The sequence below is a fragment of the Melospiza georgiana genome, chromosome 13 (genome assembly GCF_028018845.1).
Source record: "Melospiza georgiana isolate bMelGeo1 chromosome 13, bMelGeo1.pri, whole genome shotgun sequence".
In the NCBI taxonomy this organism is placed as follows: Eukaryota; Metazoa; Chordata; class Aves; order Passeriformes; family Passerellidae; genus Melospiza; species Melospiza georgiana.
This window is the reverse complement of record NC_080442.1, coordinates 2,630,215-2,655,421: the sequence shown is the minus strand read 5'-3', so window position 1 is coordinate 2,655,421 and position 25,207 is coordinate 2,630,215. Positions and strand designations below refer to the sequence as shown.

At 42.6% G+C, this 25,207-nt stretch overlaps 1 protein-coding gene across 7 annotated transcripts in view; it reads left to right on the top strand.

Moving 5' to 3' along the window:
• Window positions 1-25,207, top strand: part of MYO9A (myosin IXA) — a 174,538-nt gene that overhangs the window by 107,628 nt on the left and 41,703 nt on the right. For all 7 annotated transcript variants that reach the window (XM_058033014.1, XM_058033010.1, XM_058033015.1 and 4 more), the window contains 5 exons: window positions 5,955-6,089; window positions 18,534-18,655; window positions 19,670-19,811; window positions 20,485-20,680; window positions 24,973-25,092. In XM_058033014.1, coding sequence (XP_057888997.1) covers window positions 5,955-6,089; window positions 18,534-18,655; window positions 19,670-19,811; window positions 20,485-20,680; window positions 24,973-25,092 — 715 coding nt within the window. The remainder of the gene's footprint in view (window positions 1-5,954; window positions 6,090-18,533; window positions 18,656-19,669; window positions 19,812-20,484; window positions 20,681-24,972; window positions 25,093-25,207) is intronic.

Sequence of the window (25,207 nt, the reverse complement as noted above, 5' to 3'; positions counted from 1 at the left end):
AGCCAACAACTGATCTGGTTTTTCCTCCCACTTCCCAATCCTCCTGAATTCCTTTTCGGCTCATTCTTGGAGAAACCCCAGATGAGAATGCAGGTTCTCCTTAGCTTCCCATGTGTTGTTTTGAGGTTGGGCAACACCGGTTGGGTGATTGGGAGGTGGACTGGGAGCAGTGGCATCTCCAAACCCTCCTTGTTGCAAGGCAAGACCTTGGCACATGGGTGGCATCTCCTTGCTGCCAACCAAAAAAGTCTCTTAAACACATCAAATCTCTGATTTATGAGAGCAAAATAGAGCCTTGCTCCTCAGAAACTCCTGAGTGTGCAATGGATGAATAATATGTGACTCACCCTGCAGTAAAAGTCCCAGATTAATCCCAGCCCATGCTTGACACTGATACTCCTCTGACTTTTAAGATGCATTCTGAAAGAATCCTGCAGGTTTGGAAGGTTCAGAAAGTGTCAGATGATGGATTTGGGGCACAGAGCTTTCTTTTATAATAATCACATTATGCAGAGGTAAAACAAGACTCCAAACCATCTTTAGAGTGTGTGTGGGAGAAGTTGAGGAGAAAAATTAATACAGAAGTTTCTCTCTTCATCAGTGTAGATTTGATTTTAGTGGGACAATGGGAACCAAGATCATTTTCAGATCCCAATATGTGTTTATTTGATATCAGCAGTAAGGAGAAGATCAAAAGATGAAGCTGGGCAAAGAAAAATAAACACTCGGCCGTTGTTCTTCCATATTGTCCAGCAAATATTTGGAAGATGTAAATCAGACCTTTGATATCCAAATTTAGTTAAATGTGCAGTGAAATATTTTGGGAAAACACAGTGGGATTTGGCTTATCATGCTTGGTGACAGGATTTCTAGCATATTATTTCTGACCCGAGTTGTGAATGTGTTATTTGATACCTCCTGGTTTATGGTAATGGCAGAGCTGCCATGGGTCGGATTTGCTCTGACTCCCTTTTCCTTCATCTTCTCTCAACTCCTTTCAGTTCCTTTTATGGACTCATGATTGCCTACAAGCTGTCTGAAATTTGACCTTTATTAATGAGGCCAGAGACTTTTCTTTCTCTTGAGAACAAGATTACTAAACCTCCCAGAGCCTCTTATTGAATTCTCCTTCCATAAATCAGGTTAGGAATTGCTAGAAGTCCATCTCACCTCTTAAAAATATAGAGTAGAGATCATGGTGGATCAAAAGGCATTTCTGAGGGTGCTTTTAATCTTTCCCCATTTGGTTCTTGTGAAGTGCCTTAATTTCTTCCCAAATCACCCTGCTGCCATGCTTGGATGATGTGCTGCATTCATGGGGATGATGGTGAACTCATGGCTGTGAAGAAAATTAAAATTAATGGCCATGAAGAAAAATTCATGGTTGAACACATGAATTCATGGCCATGAAGAAAATTCATTTAAATTCAACCAACCAGTTAATTCTTGGCTTTTTGACCTGAAGCAGAGGAAGAATTGCTGAACATGCAGTGTGTTTATTGTGCATCAGTTCATTAATTTTAGGTCCCAACTTCCAAGTTTGTAGCAAATCACTGTGTTTCACTTTACATATAGGTCATCTTGTATATTGGGATGATGTAGGTTGGAGTGGTCCTGTTGGATGAAGTGGTGATGGATTTTGGGGTTTTGGGGAGGGATTTTTTGCAGTATTGGCTTTGGAATATTATAAATGAAAAGAAATTACTAAAATGACACGATGTACAAAATTTTAAAATGGCAACAAACAAGATTTTCCCCCTGAATTTTTAGGCAAACCTATTTGTGATTGCCAAAATGTACCTCCATGGTGGAATTACATCACCAGTGTGTATTTGGGGCAACATAAATCAGCTCCAGTGATCCCTATTTATTGGTATTTTGGGAACTGGAGAGCACGGAGCTTCAAGGTCATCATTTGCCAAAAGCCCTTAAAGCTCATGCTCTGTGTTTAAATGTCATGGCTGAGACATTTTAAGAAAAGCATGAGGTCATTTTTCATCATCTCAAGCAGCAAGTGCTCACTGACCCAGGGTTCACCCAAATTTTAAAAATCCTCACAGACATGCACTTTTAATCACAGGAATTTTGAAATGCTAATTAATGCAGTCACACTTTTTAATTTTATATGTTAGCTTTGATAAAGAAACAGCATTAACACACAGACTAGACTTGGCAAGTCAAGCTCTAAGTTATCTGTGTGATTTCCTCATGGCACCTATTCAAACGACAGATTTGGAGCTGAAGACTTAAAAGATTTGTAAATTTTAAACTCCCTTGATTATTTTTTTAAATATTGGGCTGCAAAATTCATTCTAAACCAATTACACACTTTTTACGAACAGTTTAGCAAAATTAATTTCTGTATATGTAAATGGAAATGGTGTTTTTTCACCTTGCTACAAGAATTGACTTTGTACTAGTACATTTGTGCTGCTTTGTCAGGGACAGAGAGTAAAAAAACAGCCATAAATTCAAAATTTCTCAGGTTTTAAGGTTTTCCCAAGTGGCATCCATTGGCCCCATTCTTTTGGGAGCAAAGGACAAATGACTGTTTCACTGCAGAGCTCTGCCTGGATTTCTCTGGCATGAAACTCTGCAAAAAACCACACAGTTTATAATCTGTATTCTGGAGGAGTTTGGTAGTTACAAACACAGAGATGTGAGAAAAATGCTGGTTTACTCTGTATAACAACCATGGCAGAATTAACCATCCTCCTCCTGGATGCGTGGTTTGATACCTGCAGTGGTTTTGTGAAATGCAGATTATCTTTATAATAACATTTTTATCATGTTAATTCTGTGTGTGTTTAATTTTAGGTGTCAGCAAAAAAAAAATACAGCTTTAAAATATAATATTTCTTTTATAACTGACAGGGCTATTTTTTGCTGTATATGACTCTTCTGTTTTGCTTTATAAGTGTATTTCCACACCCACATTGAAATATATTTGGTAGCAGTTTCAATGCAGTAAATGAACCAGGATTTGAAAAAAGGGAGAGGGTTTTTGTGCTCAGTTGTTTCATATTAAATTAAGTTTGTGAGAGCTTTAAGACTTTGTTCAGATTGAAGTCTTCACTCATGGCAGGGGCTTAACTATTTCCACAGGGCATCAACACGATGCTTTTGAAAGTGGTGTCAGTAAATTCATTAATAGTCTGGAAGTGTGAGCATTTTATCTTCCAAGTCTTGTTTGTATATGGTGGAATAGAGACTTTTAAGTAGGGGAATTTTTTGCAACTCTTGTGTATTGTGATGATAAGCTTGAACAGCAGTGAGGTGGTTGGGGTTGGGATTTGCAAAGGAGATGAGAAGAGTCACTTTGTCCTGTTTCCATCATCAATTTTTCCATGGATAATATAGATAAGATATGATCCAATAATCATACAGAGAGTTTAAGAAGAATTCCTCCTGAGATGTATTTAAAAAATGATGAGGCAGATTTCTGCCTGGTGAGCAGGATTGCCACATCCATTGGGACAAGCAGGAGAAGATGCTGGACCTCAGGAAGCAGAGGGTGAGAGTGAATCCCTCTGCCAGGCTGTCCTTGGTCCACTGGTTCCCAATTTCCATCTTCTGGTCAAAGAGCTGTTTCTCATGGGTGTTTTGTCAAGTGATGCAAACTTCTGGGAAAGTGGCCAAGGGCCCTCATCCCTGTCATGGTATCAGGGAGGTAGAGACTGACCGGCCCTGGAATAGGGAGAAAAGCCTGGACAAAAGATGAAGTAGTCAATGAGCTCTTGGAAAATGGTTTAAAGACTTATCTTTGTGCTTAAATGCTTTGTTTGTTGTGTTTGTGCTTGTCCCAGTGGCCAGAGTCCAGGTCAGACAAAGCTCCAACTCAGGGCCCAGCGGCCGCTCTGCCCACGGCAGCCGTGCCTGCTGCAGCCGTAGGTGGTTCCCTGCTCAGCAGTCAGGCACTGAGGGAATATTTTCCTCCCACATTGTGTGACGTGTTGAAAATGGACAAAAGGCAGTGTGGAGAGGCCTGTGGACAGTCTGGTTTGTGTTCCTGGCAGTGGAATTGGTGTTAGAAAATCCAAAGTGCAGGTAATACCATAGAACTAAAACCAGCTCATGTGGCAGCTCTCAGGTTTGTTGAAGTGGAAAGGAGGGAATATTTCTCCTCCCTACTTAAGGCTTGGCTCATTTGACCAGTGCTGATGTTTTTACCTCTCTTATTAATTATTTAATTAATTGTAATGGGTGAAAGGAGTATTTGTATGAGGTGGCTTTGGTTGGATCCCAGAACAAGGTGCTCTAACAAGCTGTGTTGGTGGAGCTCTCCCCAAATGTGTCCTTCAGGCTCTTCACTCCTTTTCTGATGACAGCAGCCTTTCTGGGTGGGCACAGTATGAGTTTTATTTATAACACTAATTATGGATTAGGTGTTTAACACGACAGTGATGTACAGGCATGGAAGCTGCAGCAGAAACTGTATCTTGAGCTTGTTTTTCACCCCAGCTCCCTCTGTGATGAGGTTTATTTGCTGACACATCCCATGTCCCTCTTCTTCCGGGTTTCCCAAATCCACCTGACAGGCAGAAGGCTCAAGTTTTATGAAACCCAGTACCTACACAAAGGAGAAAGTTCCACATTTCTGCTCCCATCAAGGGTAGGAAGCACAGTCTGAGCCAGGAGGTGATGGGTTGGTTGCACTCACCTGTGGGCCAACATACACCTGGCCAGAGGTCAGCTGCCTCTCCTTGCCTGGCTGGTGTGGGGAGAGGAAGGGGCCAGGAGGATGCAAAGCAAGCAGGGATTTCACTGCAGCACTGAGCTCTCTTTACCAATATAGGAAACCTTGGTGCACCCACATCTTGATGGGCTTCTCAAGAGGTAATTGTAGATTAGAGACCAAACAGGCATTGGCTCTTCAATTTGGGGAAAAGCCTGGAGTGAGATATGGCTGAGGTTAACAAAATCATCAAAGTGATGGGGGAAAAAAGGCTCTTTAGATTTGTTACTAGCCAAATCCTGCAATTTATATTATGGGTTATGGATTTAATAAAAGTAAAACTTCCCTATTGTGAACTTATGGAAGTTTGTTAGAGAGAATGTAGGGCTCATAGTACCAGTGGGTTCCAAAAAAAATGGGATGGTCCCTCTTTACACCTCTCTTGCCCATGAACTAAAGGAGCCCAGAGATGTCCCTCTGTATCCCTCATCCCAAACTGGCAGGAGCTGGTGGAAAAAGGTGCCAGAACACAGAAGAGCCATGTGGACACAGCCAGGTGTCACAGGGGCAGGGCTGGGCCAGCACTTAGGGCTGAGTGTTAGTCAGGGCTTTGAGCTCCCTTTTTCAGCAGCATTATTATTATTTTTGTGTTAATTCCCCCCTTTCAGGGAGGCAGGAGTGACTCAATGCCCCCAAACACCAGTCCATTGTCTGATCCATCTGACAGACAAGGTGGATGCTTTATTTGTGACACTATTTCAGTTTTCACAAGGAGAACTAAAGATTATTTTAGGGAATAAATAAATTTTTGGGAAGCTCTGATGCATTGGAGTTTCTTTTTGAGGTTTGCAGCTGGAGTGGGTTTGCTTGGACACTGCTTTCACCTTGGAGGTGTGTTTCCATGGATTGTCTTCACCATGCAAGCTTTTGTTTTCCCATTTTTCCCTTCTGAAGAGCAATACTTTTAAATCCAATAGAATAACTTGGAAGAGGCTTCAAGTTTCTTCAAAGATGGCCATTTGTTTGTAAATAAGGAAAAAAAAATCACCATTTGAAGGGCTTTTCTCTTAGAACAAGCCCTTTTGTCCAGATATCTAAAGTTACACGTTGTCTCTTTGATTTGGAGGAGTCTGCCAAATGGCACAATATCAACCATTCTAGTAAAATTCTTACTATTAAGTATATTTAATTCTGTCTGTGTGCTTTTGATTATATACTGTGTACAAATAATCCACTTAATGTGATTTTATTCTAATCCTCACTCTTACTTTTCTTGCAGACTTTATCCATTGGAGTGCTTGATATTTTTGGGTTTGAAGACTATGAAAACAATAGTTTTGAACAATTCTGCATTAACTTTGCCAACGAGCGCTTGCAGCACTACTTTAACCAACACATCTTTAAACTGGAACAGGTAAGTCCAAAAATATTTACTCTCTAATGCCAGTGAATATTGACATGACTTTGTGGCCCTGATAAAGTTCTGAAATTGTCCCTTTCATTCTGTTTTGTTAAGGAGCGTACTCTGAATCTTTCCTATTTAACTTCTAATTGACCGTATGACAAACTTCCACCTGTAAAATAAAACCCAGCCAGGCATTTGCTGGTTTAAAATAAACATTTTGTCTTCCAAAAACATCATGAAGACCTTAACCACTGTTCTGTTGTCTCCTTGATACGTGCTCAGAGGTCTTATCAAGGAATGAGCAATTCCTTCCTTGCCTTTGCCTGGACATGCTGCTGTGCCATTTGATACCACATAAAAGTTATTTTTCAGTATCTAGTTAAAAAGCCTTCCCAATCTTGCAGTGGTTTTTTGCCTTCCAGTGTTGATTTTTGGGGAGGGAGGGGAAATGTTACTCTCATGTGTTCTCAGAGGTCAGACTTGAGATCTTAGCTCAGCTTATGATCTTCAATAGCCCTGGCAGATTGGGAAAGGCTGAACTTTAAGCTTTGCTTTATGTATGTTAGGACAGGGTGTTGCTTTCCAGCCTCAAATTAATGCACTCTAAGAGAGACACCAAAAACACAGGCTGCAATCCAGCCGGTGACACACACAGGATGGTTTAGAGTGATGGGAGGAGGCTTCTCCATTTGTTATCCAGCAACAAGCAGGACAAGAAAACTGAAAGTTTCTTTCAACATCCATGTGTTGTTTCATGGATGGACAACTATTATTGGGCTGTACAACACAGGAAATGTGTTAAAGACCTTCAAAATGCCTTTTATTTTTTACTTGCCAGTCTGCATGTCCTCTCTCCAGGTGAAATCCTTCTTGGGGGAGGCCAAGGGGAACCCTCCTTATCATCATTACAGAATTAACCCAACCCTTCCCAAAAACCCTGATGGTTTTGTTTTGGGCTTCTCCAGTGTTCTCAGAGTTTGGAAAATGCAGAAGAAAAAGTTGCCTTGAATATGAGGATGTTCAAAAAACAAGTGGGTCACTTACGGAGTATTTGTTCATGAGTTTGATGGTTTCTGTTTATCTCTTTGGTTTTGGTTAATAAGGTAGAGCAGAGCTGCTCAAAGCCATTTAATTTCAGTTTTTTAAGTGGCCTTTGTATGTAGGTGTGCCCTACTCAATAGATGCTCTAATAGTGGGATAACCTGTCTATTTCTAGAGACAGGTTTATTTTCCCATTGTCCACCATAAAAATGCAAATTTTGATGCTGTCACAAAGCCAAACCAGCTGGTTTTTTTATAAATGTTGCCATACCCTCCCTAGAAGAGATTCAAGGAGGGAGGATCGTTCCTGAAAGCTGGAGAGAGATGATTCCTCCATGAGGTGGGGTTTCAGCAGCCTCCTCCAAGATGCCATCAGCCATGAGGGAATTCCTGTTATTGGGCTGGGATTTCTTAGTGGATCAGTGCTCCCCCCCAAGCCTGGGGGATACACAGAGGTCCTGAGTGCAGAAATCCCTAATTCTTCTTGGAGCAGCTTCAGAGCTCATTAGCTTTCCTTTCTCCTGGAAATCTGTCAGGCATGTGAAGTCACTGGAGTCAGTGTTTGCTGTGTGGATGTGAGGAGCAGTTGTGGAGCCATCAAACTGCAAAGGGCCCATTCCAACTCCTAATGCCTGAGCACGTCATCCTCCTGGATCCTGCCTGGAGCTCTGTGAGCTCTGCTGCTGGAAAATTCAGACATCTTGGCATAGATTGAGTCTATAAATACATGTAATCTGTGCAGCTGCACAAGCACTGATCCTTGGGTGAATGATTTGGATGGTTTAACCATTTACTTTCCCTGGAATTCCAGCTGCATGTGGAGGAGTGGATTAGAAGGAAAGAAAACTTAAGGACTCATGTTCAGATCTTGGGTCTTCAGAATGTTCTTCGTTCCTCACTAGCCCAAAGGTTTTTTAATGATAGTCATGAGTCTACAAATGAAGACCAGGGAGTTAATATTGTGTTTCTAGGGAGCAAAATAGTTCTGTTACTTCAAAATGTGAATTTATCTGAGGTATTTGTATCTTTATAAGGGTTTCTTTTGTGTCTTGGTGGTAGGGACCTGAAATGGATAGATCCTTCTCTGAATCCTCAGCTCTCCAAAGCTTGCAGGAGGCTGAAGAGAAATTGCTGAGATACCCAGACACCTCTGCCAAAAAAATAAGTGGCAAAATTAAATAGTCACTGAGGATTTTTCTTGAAATCCTAATAGAATTTGTCTGCCAGAGCTGCATTTAGTCATGATGGAATTGTTGCCATGACATGCTGTTGATGTTATGGAAACCAAAATACCCACCACTGTCCTCTGGGAGGGGGATTATCTTAAATTTTATTCTCTTTTTTTTCTACGGTGAAATCTAATACAATGTGTCTGGTGAATCTTTTTTTAAACCTGCTGTCTGAAGATGGCACTATTTCCAGTGGTTTGCAAACAACCACCAAGGCATCCCTGATCTTCAGGCTGGTATCTCCCAAAAATACAGCAGCTCTTCAGTTTGGGGCTTTTTAGGGCATTGTGCTAAATAATTGCTGCAGATGAAGTTTGGAGGTTTAGTTTGGAGGTCACCAGTACCACACCACTATGATATGAGTTTCCTCCTAGTTTCCAGGTCCTTGGCATTTTAAGGGCCAGGAGTACAAGTTTTTATTTCTTTATGTATCCCATTCTCCAGACTTTGTCATCTTTGTCCTCGCTGATCTTCCCCCATCCCTGCCGAGGCTCATCTGGTTCTCTCCACCTCACCCACCTTTCCCTGTTTCAGCTGATGCTTTGCAAAGGTTGAGGACTCATCCTGTAGCTTTCCATCCCACAGGTCTTGCTATTAAAGTTCTTTTCTACTTCTTTTTCCAGCTTTTGCTTACCCACCAAACTTCAGTTTCAAGGGCATGTTTTTATTGTTTAAAAAAATCCATAAATAACCAAGGTAGAGGCTGAAAAAATTACAGAATTTGGAGTACAATCAATTGGCAGGAGCTCAGGTGTTCAGTGAAGTCTATTTTCTGGTGGAGTCCCAGGTGAGCTTGGTGTCCCAGCCAGTAAATCTCAGCCTGAAAAATTGAATTTCATCATGATAAAGCATCCTATGGAATGTTTCCTCAGCCATCCAAAACTCTGTGAATATTGAGGGAGGTCTGTAGAGTTTACTGGTCCTGTGCAATAGGTGGAGAAATCCAGTAGTCTGGATTAAGTCATGGTGGTGTTTGGTTGGAGGAGTGATTTGATGTTCTTGGAGGTCTCCAACCACCTCTGAATCCACCTCATGATTCTGAGGAGCAACAGCCCCCAGGAACATAATACTCTAAAATCAGTTTAGATATTTTACCTAAATATTACATTTAGAATTTAATGTGGGAGTGAATTAATTTTAAAAAGCATCAATCTCAAATATTTAAATTCAAAATAAATGATGAAAAAGGTCTCTCTCCTACTGCTTGGAACACTCTTCCTCTCCTTCCAGCGAGGGATTTTTCTGTATCTCATCACTGCTTAGGCGTTAACGCCTCTTTATTGCCTCTGAAGACAAAAGCCAACCATCAGAAGTCAAGCATTGAGTCCTGGGAGGCTCAGTTCAAATTTGTTTTCCTTGGAGATGGGAAAGTGGCTGCCCTCTGAGAAATGTTGGCCAGCTGTGGGCCACATGACCCGTGGAGAAAGAACAAGCTGCACAAGTTATTGATTTATTATTTGGCAGAACTCCATCGAGTGCAGCTCATGTTTGGGAGAAGGGGATGATGCTTAGAGCACATAAATTATACTAATAAAAATCAGGATGCTGAGAGCTGTTTAAATGGTATCTGCAGGGCAGGAAGATTTCAAAGCACATTAGTGAAATGAAGGACAGCTCTGATCTGTGCCAGGGTGGGTTGGGGCTGGGCATCAGGAGGAAGTTCTTCATGGAAAGGGTGGTCAGGCACTGGAGCTGCCCAGGAGGTGGTGGAACCCCCATCCCTGGAGGGGTACAAGGCACTCCTGGATATGTCACTCAGTGCTCTGGTGACGAGGTGGGGATCAGGCACAAGTTGAACTCAGTGGTCTGGGAGGTCTTTTCCAAGCTCAGTGATTCTGGGATCAGACCCCCAGAGCTTTGTCTTCTGTCCTTCCAGCATCCTTGAGTCCATGGATGTTGCATGGCTGGGACTGGGGGGCTTCATTTGCCACCCACTTGTGTCTGGCTTTCTCCAAATGGTGAGCAGTAAATATATAAACATAATATATAATGTGTGACCTGTAATAGGATATATCCTAATCTCTTATATTATTTATATATCCTCTCATACCATAAAGTAGATTGAGTTGGAAGGGATCTTAAAGATCATTCAGCTACTCATATGGAATTTCTTAACTTTTAATTTATCCCTGATGCAGAGAAGTGCTGCATCGGGCAAGCCCACCCCTCATCCCATGCTCCTTGCAGTAACTCTCCAGTTCACAGGTGCTTGCTCCCAGTGCCCTTGTCCCTCTCCCAGGCCACCATGATCCTTGAGCTTTTTTCCTCTCCTCTGAGCTCTTTTTCCAGGTAGATGATGTTTTCTGCTGATTGTGGTTCCTACTCAGATGTATTGGCTAAATAAATGCACAGACTGTGCCAGGGATAAAAGTTTTTATTTATTAGTGGTACAAGAAGGGTTTGGAGTGCCAGGACGAGGGGGAATGGCTTCCTACTGCCAGAGGGCAGGGTCAGATGGAATATTGGGAACTGTGAGGGTGCTGAGGCCCTAGCAGGGGTTACCCAGAGCAGCTGTGGCTGCCCCATCCCTGGAAGTGTTCAAGGCCAGGCTGGACAGGGCTTGGAGCACCCTGGAACAGTGGAAGGTGTCCACAAGATCTTGGAAACAGAAGATCTCTAAAGTCTCTTCCAGCCCAACCATTCTGTGTTTCTGTTGGTGGATTTTCATAGGACACAGCTGTGCAATGTGACCTCTCCTCTTAAGCAAGAAGATGAGCAGGAAATCTTTAAAAGCCTCTAAAATACTTCAGCCAACCTAAGAATGGTCTTATTGTGGCAGGACTGGAATCAAGAGTGTGTTAATTGACACAGGTGTGGAGTGGGACTGAAAGGGGGAGGAGATGTTCAGCCTCAAAGATCAGTCTGGTCCTCACCATGACCACTGTGGAGGTTCCTTCTCTGAGTTCCTAACTCTGATCCATCTTTCAAGGTGCTGACAGTGCAGATACAGATATTTCTTTTCCTCTTTTATTTTGATCACAAGAAATTAAATTGTTGTGTGATCCCCAGCAGATCACACAACAATGTTAAGCTTGTGCTTTTCCTGGCTGTGTAAGGGCAGCTTGGGAAAAAGATGTTTCTGCAGAGGGAGCCCATGGGATCATGGCAGTGTGTGTGCTGCCAGCTGAACCCTGCAAACCCAATTCTGCCCATTTTGAGAGCAAAATATAATTTATGATTGAAACTCTGTTGCCATCGCAGTTCAGGGAGCTGATTTGAGCACAGAGATGGATGGTTTGGAGATGGCACTCCACACATGATTTTCAGGGCTGAGCCTGCTGGTTTAAAACACTTTCATGATGGAGAGTCCAAATTCCAGTAAATTCAAATGTACAGCAGGGGGGAGATTGTCAGTGGGTGAAACATCAGAATAAAACCAAATTCATGTGGCATTTGATGAGGAGCTGCTGAAATAGTCACCTGGAAGGAGAGAGAACTTTGGCTTCAAGGGAAGGCTCCTCAGCTCTCCTGCACTGCCTCATGTTGTCATGGACAGAGGGGACCTTAAAAACCTGTTTATAGCTCATGTACCCATAGAGAATGTGGTTAAGTATTTATAGTTGTTGTGTCTGTAAGCACATGGTTAAAAAACATGTGTGTTATATATTTATATTTACGGCTGTGTCTATAAATTCCTTTTCTACTGAAATTGAGAACAAACATAAAAATCCTCATTCCTAAATGAAACCATCAGCCTCAGCATCTTTTCCTGGAGGGATGTTGGGAACTCAAGGCATCCACCCTGTCTGCAGCACAAGCAGACTGAGCACCAGACATTGGTCTCAATCATTTAGGACCTTTCCACATCCCATGGATTCATCATATCAAACTCATTTTAATAATCAGTTTATGCTGGGATGATTCTGCTGGGCCTGGCTCACAGTGCCCATTTGCTGAATAAACAATTAATCCTCCATGGGATGGGTTCATTCCTGAATGGAGGAATCCTTAGGGGAGAGATTGTCCCACACCTTGTTGCCATTTCCAGCTGGGGACTAATTTTCTCAAGCTCCCCAGGATGGATTCTAGGATGAAAATGTGTCCATACATAGCCAGAAAAGAGCCTTTTTGAAGTTTAGCTCCTTTAATTTTTCATTTAACAGCAACCCTTTTTAACATACTCTACAAAAATATTTGGGGATTATTTTAAACAGAGGATTTGATCTAGGAATGGAGAGAGATGTGGAAGGGGCGTCAATTCCTCGTTTCTCACTTTGCAAAGAAGCTGAAGCTGAAGCAGATGGTGTTCAAGGCAAGAAGAGAGGAATTTCACACCCTTCTGTTTAGTTGGGAATTTTGATGCCAAATATATACATTTAGACATCCCAAAGTAGCTGCCTGTTGATTGTATGGCTCTGGATTTACACGAGTTTTTATGACAGGAGCTCGATGGGAAATGTTCCCACGTGGAGTTACGCTGGGAAAAGGGATTTTTCAGTTGATTTCTCACTTTAATCTGGGAATTTTCATTGTGCAAACAAGGTTTTCCTATGCCTCAGTAGGGAAAGGCTGGAGTAGATAAACTCCTGGATCTGCTCTAGCTCTGCCTGGTGGGAGGAGGTGAATGAGTTGGTGGAGGTTTCTGCTGCTCTTGGGGGTTGTGAATCTTATTTTTGGGGCTGTTTCTCAATTCTCACTGTGACTAATGGCAATATCCCTGTGGGATAAGACATCTGCCTCCAGGGCACTGAAACACTGAGGGATTTTCAGGGCTTTTGGCTTGCAGGATGTGTGGATGGATGCCCAAAGCCCTCCCGAACTCTTTAAATCATGGGAAAAATTGTATCTTTGATATCCCATGATAGGGCAACACACTTCACATATCACAGTAAAACCTTTATCTTTAGGAGAGACTTTTCACTACCTTTTGATTTGAACTTCCTAAACCCTGAGTTTTGTGCTTTTAGACAGATGGGGAATTTATTATGGTTTTAATTTATTTTAATCACATCTCCTGTTTCATTTAATCTGCATTTCCTCTTTGAAGCTTTTCAAGCCCCTTGTGCCTCCCTCCCCATCTCTGAACTTTGCCACATGATTTTGGGGAGCAGCAGCACCCAGGGACCATGTTACTCCAAAGAGAGCTCAGATATTTTATTTAGATATCATATTTATCACAGATACCATGTCTACACAAGTGTGACTTTAAAAATCATGTGTAACTTTTTCTCCCCTAACTGCGCTTTTTATTTTTAGCATTTGGGTTTATTTACTGATGGCTGTGGCTGGATACAGAGTAATTGATGATCATATGTAAAGACATTTTCCAGCATCTCCCAAGATTTTGTTGGGCTTGTGGGTGTTTTATCCCACTCAGGATAAAGAAATCTTTAATTCCACCCTGGATTAGAGTGTTTTGGTTTGGTTTAGCACTGAAATAAAGTCCTGATAACAGAACTGGTCCAATGCTCCTGTAGAGATAACAGGAATTGGTTCCCAACAACTCCAACTATGAAATTACAGGATATTTCTGTTCCTGGCAGGAGGGTTGCCATCAGGCCTTGCAGCCCAGTTGGGAAGGTTTTCCTTATGCTCAGCATGTGTGTTTTAATTTTAAATTCATTATTCTGTGCCATGGGCAGCGTTCATGCTCTAGGTCAGTGTAGGCAGGCAGAGCTTCCCTTTAACAGAGCTTTAAGAGTGCCCCCTTTCCTAGAGTTTCAGTAATTTTCCCACTTTAAAATGTTGTATATTCTGCCCCATTCTGGTTGTTTGGTACCCCAGATTTTACGTGCTGCTTTGCCTCAGCTAACACTATGTGAGAGTAAAGATTTACTCCTATATTCCCTGTGCATTTCAAAGTCTGCGTGCCCATTTTATATATTTTTTTAATATATTTGAACATCATAAACTGTGTTATTCTCAGATCCCTTCAGTGACCCCATGCTGACATAGTGCCAATGTCTCTCTCCATGCCTAGGGCAGCAAAGCTGTTTCTGAATTCTCACTTGGGAAGCAGCAATCCCCTCATGGAGTCCATAGAGGTCACCTGGAGAACAATCTGTGGCATCTCACCCGATAATTAAATGAAAATATGGAGCTGCTGGACTCTAAAAAAAAACCCCAATGTCTTTTTTCAGTTCTTTGCTCCATTTCTTTTGCCAAGTCTGGGAGCTCAGTGCTCTTCTCTCCAGTGAACTTGCATGGCTCCACTTTCCAGCAGACAGGTGTCCAGGGATGGGAGGAGTAAATCTCACATTTTTATTGCAAGTAAGGATGCCAAAAAAGGGGCTCTGTGGACTTCACTGCACGAGAAACTTTTGCATAGTGGTAATGTCAGCAGTTTGGTTCCTGATGTAAAGATGATCTTCCAGAAATAGGATATTTGAATGTGCCCCTAAACATAACTTAGTTTTAAATCAAGGTATAAATTTAAGCTGATTTTTAATTAACCTCCAGCTTGAGGTCTTTCTCTTTGAATGAAAGTGTTTCATGTTGTTTTTGTCTTGTTAAATGAAAGCATCATGTTGTTTGAATGGAATTCCCTAATATTCCAGTGCTCCAAGACCCTGCATCCATCAAAGGATGGCTTTGTGGTCATGCTCAGAGATGAAGGAATATTTTGGAGGTAGCTTTTCAGGATATCTCCTGAATTCTGCAGGAGGATGGTCATTAGAAGACAAATGTAGGAATCACATGGAATATTAACAACTGCAATTTAATTAAGTTTTATAGACAGCAGTGATTTTATTCTATAGCTTCTGTCTTTCTATGAACAATCTGCAGGGTGTTCTGCAGAGGAGCAAATACCCCAGAAATTACAGCAGAGCATCCCAAAGCCATTGTTGTATCTCTTGAGCTCAGATCCTGAAGGCAACCAAACAAGGAACTGGAAAAATGTTAGGAAAAAAGGAATGAGGAGAACTTACTGCCATTTAAGCTTTGGAATAGTTCCTGCTGCCTGTCTTGAAATGAGAGTAAATCTCTGAATTATTGTGGAAAAGGTTGTTTGTTGAGGACTTGAGTCCCTGTTCTCATTTGGCCAGAGCAGGAACAGGTTTGTGTTGGGGATGGGAGGGAGGGAAGAACCCCAGAGCCTGGGAGGGAGGATTTCTGACCCAGCCCAGAGGAAAAAAAGGAGCAGAGGAGGGAGAATGAGCCAAAATCCTGCAGCTGAAGGAAATTATGCCAGGAGGGACCTGACCATCAGATCTATGGAACAGCTGAAAATGAGCCCAGAGAAGTAAAGACCTTGAACTCTGGTAATTTTTGGTCATTTACTAGATTATTTTTTTAAAACTCCATATCTGGCATTGCTGATTAGTGCTTTTGCACTGATGTCAGCAGAATTATAAATTTTTATTGTGGCCAGAGGAGTTTCACAGCACATTTGCTGTGCAGCTGCTGAATGTCCCACATGGAATTATGGATATCTAGAGTCCTTCTAGAACAGAGCAATGGTTTCTCAGCTTAGATGTGTGCAGACATAAAACTCTACATGATTTATGGGTTTTTGGGGGACAAAAAAATGTAAAGCCCCCAACAAGTACTTCAACAAAGAGTGAGGATAATAAATATATAAGTCTGATAACACCCTCCTGTCACCACTGCAATAATGCTGCTCTTGGCTCATCACACCAAGGTTTTATTGCTCTCTGCATGCTCCTGACCAGGCTTGAGCTGGCAAAGCTGGGCCTAATGGACCCTGCACTGCATTAAGGGCTGCTGGAAGCAGGCAGCTGATGGATGGTGCTGACTCCCAGTGACTCTCAGGGAAATCCCTCAGGAGCAGCTCTTGCCTGCTCTGAAATACACAGCCTGTGACTGCTGCATATGAGCTTTTCCCTGCCTTGCAAAATGCCAAGAGTTTCAATCAAATCTGTGATTTTTTTGATTGCCTGTAATTCAGCAGGGCTTTGAGAATGTTGTTGGGAGGTTCTGCTGTGTCCTTCTTGCTCAGCAAGAATTGAAGGTAAAAGATTAAAAAGTAAAAGCAGTAAACAAAATTCATGATACAGAGTCATCCCTTATTTTCAGGAGTTTTTTCCCCAATGGGATGTTGTATATTTTGAATCCCAAAAGCTTTAGGGATATTAAAAACTCCTTCTAAGGCAGCACACATCTGTATTTGTCTGTACAGCTGTTGTAAGATTATACAATGTCTCCAATAGTGAATTCAAGACCTTCTAGGGGTTGTTTTAGCAAAAATTTCCTTGTGAAATGTCTCAAAGCTCTTCAGACTCTTTATTTCTAAGAATATCTGTGGAGTTCATGTTAATTTTGGATGAGGATGTACATACTTTTTTTAAAGTTGTTTGCTCATATTAAAAATAAAAGCAGAGGCAGCAGTAATAATGAATCTGATTATTATTAAAAGATGCATCCTATTAGGATTTTGAAACTTGTTTCCTTTTTATCTTCAATTTTGCCATCAAAATGTCCTGTGATAGAGAAGTAAAAAGGCAGCTGGGTCAGTAGGACTTTGGAGTAAGGTGCATGGTCCAATATCTGTTTAGACAGTGAGTCACAACTCCTCAAACCTATGATGAAAATTATGATTTTTAAACTCTACTTTCATTTTGATGCACTAAAACAATTTCTGCCTAAGACTTCTTGAAGTATTCCAGTCGCAAGTATATCTCAGAGGAGATAACCTTTATAGGAGAGCAAGGGTTAGAACTATTTTGGTGGAAAATAAATAGCTTTTTTGGTCTCAACTTGAATTTTAGGGAAAATCCTCACATTTACTGTAGAGGGTGGTGATTCTGCTGGTGCTGGAGCTATGGCTTTGTATAGCTGGAGGTCTCTTTGTTAGCTCATATAGCACTGGCCATTGATAGTGGGACATTAAAATGGGCATTAAAAAATGGAATAGCAGAGCCCAGGGAGGCAGGAAAGGGAGGTTTGCTGCTTTTTCTGTGTAATTAATGTGTTGTACCACAATTTCTTTCCAGTAACTGAATACTAAATATTAATTGATGCAAACTGTGTGACACTTTGATGGGTGGGATGTTCCACATGCACTGGGAACCCCAAAACCCCCCAGACCCCAAACTGTGGGAAGCAGGAGAATGTGCCCTTCTGCCCCATGCAGGTGAGACCCCACCTGCAGAGCTGCCTCCAGCCATGGCATCCAACATCAGAGAGATGTGGAGCTGCTGGAGAGAGCCCAGAGGAGGCCATGGAGATGCTCTGAGGGTGCAGCCCCTCTGCTCTGGAGCCAGGCTGGGAGAGCTGGGGGTGCTCACCTGGACAGGAGAAGGCTCCAGGGAAACCTCAGAGCCCCTGGCAGGGCCTGAAGGGGCTCCAGGAGAGCTGGAGAGGGACTGGGGACAAGGGATGGAGGGACAGCACACAGGGAATGGCTCCCACTGCCAGAGGGCAGGGATGTATGGGATATTGAGAAGAAATTGATCCCTGTGTGTCACTATAGGAAACAACACAACCTAGACACTCTGCTGTTCTCAAGGTAAAAAGGGAGGTTTATTTTCTGGCTCCAACATTTATAGATTTCCAAAAGTGACAGTGGATTGGAGGGTGAAAGTGCCACCTCACCAATGACACTGGTCAAACCAACAGTCCATCCAATTTCTCTTCCTCCATAAAAGGATGCAAAAACAATAAGTTATTTACAGAAAGTGTGTGAGAAAGTTCATTACAAGAATGTAAACATCAGAAGGCTCAGAAAATCTTAAAAAATCAGAGCAACACCTGTGAGAGTGGTGAGGCCTTGGCACAGGTTGTCCAGGGAAGCTGTGGCTGCCCCATCCCGGGAAGTGTTGAAGGTGAGGTTGGATGAGCATGGAGCAAGCTGGGATAGTGGAAGTTGTTGCTGCCCATGGCAGGGGGTGGAACAAGAAGAGCTTTAAGGTCTCTTCTCTTCCAGCCCAAACTGTGCTGTGATTTAGAAGCAATCCAGGAAAAGGAAAGGGGGAGTCCACACACACTGGATGTCCTTGGCAGGCTTGGACTCCCACACAGCCACCCCATGTCCAAACAAATGTTTGGTGCATCTGAAATTGGGAAATGCTCTGTGGTTCACTTTGTTTCAGGTTGTTCCAGAGGTTCTTTATCATTTTCTTTGGAATCACAGAAAGCACTGATGGAATATTTACAGGAGAGATGTCTGTTTTGGTAAATGGTGCATCAGTTTCCACGAAACTCTTTGGATTTTGTCTTTTATTTTTGCTTGCACCAAATCATCATTATGTCATCTGTGGGTTGTTTTTTTTTTTTTTGTTAGGAGGAATATAGAGCAGAAGGAATTAGCTGGCACCACATTGACTACATCGACAACTCCAGCTGCATCAACCTGATCAGCAAGAAGCCAACAGGGCTGCTCCATCTGCTGGATGAGGAAAGCAAGTGAGTAGGAAAATGCTGGCTTTGGAAATGAGATTTGTTTTTCAGTTAAAATGTGTTTATCCTCCAGTTTTCTGAAAAAAAAAAAAACAAGTTCCCAGAAAGGTGCTAATAGCTCGCTGGGCTGATTGGTGTTTCTAGTGTTGTTTTTGAGGTGGCAGCACACAGAGTGGAGAATCAGCCAGCTGAGCAAAAAGCCTTAAAAAATAATAATTAAAATTTCTTTCAAGAATTTCTTCCATTAAAGGGAAGGGAAAAGGTTTCCTTTGCTTCTCTCTTAATTTCTTTCCCTGTCTCTTGGGGTGAGATGATGTGAAGGTGCTGAACCCAAGTGCATGAGTTAAAGCAGGATGTGTAGGTGCTGTTATTGAGATATAATCTGGATTTATCAATTTTACTGATAAAAATTGAACCAGAGTGAAGTGAGGGAAATTGTCCATAGGGGCTGCATTTCCACAGGGTTTCGTGGGCATCAAGGACTTGGCTCAGATTTTCACCCTTGGTTGCATCCATCTGTCTCAGGAGAAGTTCTTGGGAGAACGTGTGGCTTCTGGGGCTGCCTTGGTGTGGCAACTTGGGAGCAGAACAGTTCTCCCATTGGATGCTTGTGCCAGTTTCCTCCATGTAAAAGGCAGGGAAAGTCCAGATGGTTTTTGCTGTGGTCACCTCAGATCCACATGGCCAGGGGCACGAGGTCTTCTCCCACCATTTGCCTGGCGGGTTTCCCCCCACTTCTTGTCTCATTGACAAGAGACCAGCAGTGATGCTCTCCCAGTGATATTGTACTGGGATAAAACAACTTAAATTGGGTAAAGTTGTGAAATACATCCCCATGCTGCAGATTTCCATGAGGTTTGAGGATGGAGGGTTGGCTTTCTCTTACCAAGAGGCTCTGCTGAAGCAGACACACAAGTGGAAGCTCAGAAGGTCTCTGTTTTCCCTTTCATGGACATGAAAGAAGTGGAAAAGTTTTCCTGTTAGGTTTGCAGCTTCTTCCTTTCAATTCTCTCCCCTCAGTTTTCCTCAAGCCACAAACCAGACGCTGCTGGACAAATTCAAGCGTCAGCACGAAGGGAGCTCCTACATTGAATTCCCAGCAGTGATGGAGCCAGCTTTCATCATCAAACACTACGCGGGCAAAGTCAAGTACGGAGTCAAGGTCTGTCACCCAGCTGCTCCCCAGCAGTTGCTTTCATCTAAATCTGGGATTGGGAAGGAAAGCCCCAGAGGCTCCACAGAGATATTTTGGAGAGGACTTGGCCCAAGAAGATGGGAGGGTCAGGAGGGAAATGGAAAGTAGTAGGGACAGGGTCTTCCTGTTCTCCTTCACGTGGGCATTTTGGGAAGAATTTAGAGGAGTGCAGTGACTTCAGTGCTACACCCCAACAATGAGTTGAAATTGGGTGGCCTTTGTGGGCCTGGTTTGTGTAGAAAACCCAGTGTTTTCCTCATCACTAGCCGCTTGTAATACAGGTTATGTGTGCTTAGGTCTCCGCATCCCACTGCTACATGTACTGTCTGGAATCCCACATGAATTATTCCAAAGTTGACCCCATTTCTATTCATGCCAGTTACAAGCAGAAGGAATTCTGGTGTGAGAAATAGCCTTGAGATTTGCAGCTATAAATCTCTCATTGTGTTTCTGATGCAATAAATGCATGATGAGCATCAGAGATGATGATCATAAACAGGTATCTAATATGGGAGCAAGAGAGAAAAAAGAAACAGGATTCAATAATTGTGCTGGCCCAGAGATACCCTAGAAGATCCTACCTGTAGTATCATGTGGGTATTGTTTATTTTCCTCTTTCCTCCTCCTCCTCCTTGCCTAGGATTTCCGGGAGAAGAACACGGACCACATGCGGCCGGACATCGTGGCGCTGCTGCGGAGCAGCAGGAACGCCTTCATCTGTGGCATGATCGGGATTGATCCCGTGGCTGTGTTCCGCTGGGCCGTCCTGAGGGCCTTCTTCAGGGCCATGGTGGCCTTCAGGGAGGCTGGGAAACGATACGTGGACAAGAAAACTGGTATGTGTGCCCATCACCTGTCCTGGAGCCTGCTTTTCACCAGCAATTTGGGTCTAATGTGTTATTATCCCGTTTTAAGTAGCCTGACTCATTGAACCTGGTTTTGAACCTATTAGAAAATGTATTGAATTAACATTAGATTTTTTTCAGAAGTCACATTTAAAGATACATTTGGATTTTAACGTATAATAAGGAAATATTTTCATTTTACTGCTTTAATTTTTCATTTTTGTAGGATGCATCGATAGAAAAACACAAGTCATTCAAACAGAGACATACAAATTATCCAGCAAAAAGCAAATTATTTTTGTAATAATTCTTGAACTGTTAGTTATATCTGGAAACAAAAAAAGGCAATAAATCTTCCTGTGATTTGCCAAGCTGTTCACCCTTTCAGCTGCAGGAGAGCATGTCTCTTGTCTAGGAAAATTCATGGCTTTGCAGTCATCCAGAACCACGGATCACAGGGGCATTAAATTAAAGGAAAGTGATGGTGCATCATCATGCTGTGGCAGGCAAGACCTGGCTGTGCTTTTAGACCATTTCTCGGCGTAAAGCAATTTCGGAAAGACGGGTACAAGCTATTACTGTTCATTTCTGGGCACAAGAGGGCTTGAAATCCGTGATGGAATTAGAGCCTCAGCAGGGAAAATGTCAGCTGGGTTAAAATTAAAGGCAGAGCTGCACCATGAATTACTTTGTAATCAGTGAGGTTTGCATCATGGAGAGTGAGGGAGCCTGGGACAAGGAGCATAGGGAGGCAACGATCTAGCAGAAAGAATAATTTTTTTGGGAGCAAATCCCAGGAAGAGCAGCAGGCAAAAAATCAACTTTCCGGTCTTGAGGTTCTTCCTCTGACACCTCCTGAATGTGGTGTAAGAGAAGAGCTGATTCTCATGAGCCTGGGTCTGTCTGGCACATCAAGGCAGCATTTTTGGACAGAGTAAGCAAAGAGGGAGATGGCAGAGATGTTTGTCTTTGGGAGAAAGGCCACTCCAAAGAGATGGCTTCCAAAATCCATCTTTGCATTTTCATCTTGCATAAACCCCAGGCTAAACTCAAATGAGATAATACAGAATATTAAAAAAAATCATTCAATCTCAGGAAGTAAGAGCTGATTTCAAGCCCTGCTTCGCTTTCTGTGTCTCTGGCAGCTGGTCCTGCACTCTGCTGTGCTCATCTCCTTGCTCCTGCTTTTCAGGCCAGAGTTTGTAGCAGTAAATGCTTATATCTCTCTTGCTATATATATCTGTATCAATATATAGATATGATTATAGATATAGATATATATGTAACTGGATGAGACCAGGAGGTCTTGAGACAATTCTGAGACTCAATTCTTGTATCATCTTTTCTTTCCATACCAAAATTAACTAATACATGGTGATGGCTGAATTTCTAAACCTTCTCATGGTGCTGCTCCATTATCTGCCCATGTCCTTTAGCCTGTATTCAGATGGGATTGTGCTTTGTTCCCTCTGGGTTTTGAGTCAAAGAAAAAACAAACCACTCAGAAAGCTGGATAAGGCTTATCTTGAACTTACCAACAATCCTCAGATAATTTATACCCTAAATTTTTATGTGCATCAAATTGGGATAAAGTCATGAGAAAGTCTCCATTGTACAGGCAACACTACTAGGAGGTGATTACCTAAATCTAAATTCCCTACTGAGGTACACCTTATCTGTGGGAAAACCTTATCCTACAAGCAGTGGCAGAGCTGGGATCACTGTCCTTGCCCTCTTTGGAGAGCTGCCCACCATGTCCAAGCATGACCATCCAGGCTGGACAGGCCTTGGAGCAACCTGCAGTGTAAGGTGTCCCTGCCCTGGGCAAGGGGTGGGACTGGATGATTTTTAAGGTCCCTTCCAACTCAAAACTGTTCTGGGATTCTGACTTTGCCCAGGTCACACTCAGCAAGGTGAGATCAGTAGCAGGGTTTTTATTGTGTCCTGGTGTGACCTTACACCCATCCCCTGCTCCTCCAAAATCCTGTCACCAGAGCAGGTGGCTGTGGAAGAGGTAGACATGGACAGGAGGCTCAGCCAGTGTCAGGACAGTGTGACAGCCTGGTGTAACATGATGCATCCACTGCCAGGTGCTGCAATTCCCTTCCCTTCTCCAAAACAGTACAGGAAAACCCCAAATTGATGCTTTGCCTCTATGGCAGAAAACATTTATGAGTTATCAAAGTATCACTAAAATTCTCCCATCTTGATAGATAGAAGCAAAGAACCAAAGGCAGCACATGTTTGATGTTTATTTTGTTTTTTATCAAACCTTGATGGCTTTAATTAGCCTGATTTGAGCATCTGCCTGCCCACACATATGGAGCTGCCAACAAAATGATGGTAGAGTAAGAAAAGCCTCTCACACAGTCATCCACGTGCACGCACTTAATATTTGTACAGATACTTTTTCAAGACGTGCTGCCTGTTCTTGGTTTCTGAGGTCCTTTCCCCATCCATCAGGTAGGTGAAGTGAGGGAGCAGGAAAATATCCAAAACTAGCTTATTTTAATTAAAGGCTCTTTGCATTCTTTGTCTGAACCCCAACTGGATCTCTCTTGCTTTTATGCTTGCAATACCCAACAGGGTTTTTCCAGAAAAATCCCTGGCTTGTGTCTAAGCAGCTCTGCAAAATTTTGCTCTGCTTCCTTTCCACATCATCCTTTTGGTTGTCTCCTCCATGCCAAGCAGATGCTTCTGGAAGGATAATCAGCATTTTTTTCTTGCTGGCTTTGGGGACTCTTCTTTTATTGTGCTCCTGATACCTTCCTAGTGCAGCTTTTGGTGATTGTGTGATTGTCCTCTTTAACTTGAAGGTGAAGAGCAGCAAAGTGGTGTCACTGTGAATTTTCTTTGGTACCTTTGTGTTTCTGCCTGAGTGATGCTTCTTAGGGTGCTGCCAACGCTGCTCAAATGAAAGATGCCAGGATCAAGCGAGCTGCACTTAAGCTGAAGGGTGGAACTCTTCAATAATTTGATTTTTAATTCTTTTTATTACTAAGTTTATGAATGAGGACTGAAATGGTCCAATAGAACTGCGTGTTAGAACTGCATTTGTTTGTGAACTTGGATTAAAGGAACACTGTCAAGCTTTTAAGGAGAGAAAATGGGCTGATTGACTTTTTGTGCTGTCATCAATTCACATTTATTATGCAAAATTCGCTAATTCATAGCAAAAACTTAATGGAGAAAATGGTGCTGTTCATACAAAGTTGGTTTTGCTGGACCTAAATCCTTGCTCTGATGAAAGTTTTGTGGTTTTGAGGCTGTGCCTGTCCTTGATGGGCTCTGCAGTTGGATTTAGCCAACAAGGGTTGCTCCTTGGTAATTTCTCCTTAAAAATAATCCCACTGGTTTCTGCAAATTTATTCCTGAAGCTCATCACCAAAAAACCATTGTCCTCAAAATAATTAATGAAAAAGGCTGCATTTGCCAAATAAAGGTGACAGCAACCAAAAGCTTGGTGTTTGAGGTCTCACTGGTGTTAAGGTGAGGAGGACACGTCTTGGCAGTGTTCCTGTGGAAAATTCAGATCGGTGCTTTCCCGTGGTTTGATGTGTTGATATGAAATGCTCCCAGAGATGCTGGCACAAAGTGACTCCATGGTGACCTCCCCACACCTCACTGGGAGTGTGGCACCTCCTGGACGTGGCCAGCCATGACAGAGAGACATCTGTGTGTTGGCACATTGTCACTGGTGTCTCCTCTCCTCCACCCTGCGCTCACAGCTGGGCCATCACACATTGATGGCTTCTTCCAACTCAAACCTATCCTGCCAAACTCCAGACTCTGTGTTCTCTGCCCTCAGGGAATATGGAAATGGTGCTTAATGCAAATAATTCACATTTTTTTCCTTTGAACTGCCAAAATCTGAGCAAAATGTAGCACTGGCATGCACAATGAGAATTCCAGGTGGCTGTGTCATGGAGCAGCTGGACAGAGATTTGCTGGTAACACTGGGCAGAGGCACAGAAGGGATTTTAAAAATAAGTTAATAAAAGTAAAGATTTATCTAATAATCCTCTTTTTGCCCAAATAATTTTGGAGTGATTATTAAGTGTTTATGCTCTGTCTCATGAAGATTCTAATTAGGACTGGGATGTGGTCCAGCCCATTGCTTTCATGCCACAGTGAGGAGGAAACCACAGTTAAATTGTGTCAAGCATAAAAACCTGTGACCCTCGAGCTCCTTTGGGCTTGTTCCTTCCCCTCTCCTGACTTCTGCTTATAAAATCTTTCTCTTCTCTCCATTTTTTTTGTTTGTTTTTATTTTGCTTCCCAAGGGCATGATGATGCAGTGCCATGTGCGGTTTTGAAAAGTGTGGATAGTTTTAGCTTTCTCCACCACCCAGTTCATCAGAGGAGCTTAGAGATCCTGCAGAGGTGCAAGGAGGAGAAGTACAGTAAGGCTCCACCACTCACCCTCCCCTCTGATACCACACTCACACGTCCAGAAATGGAAACCAGGTGCATTCCATGTAGAAAGGATAAAAAACCAACGCCTGAGGAGCCCTCCAT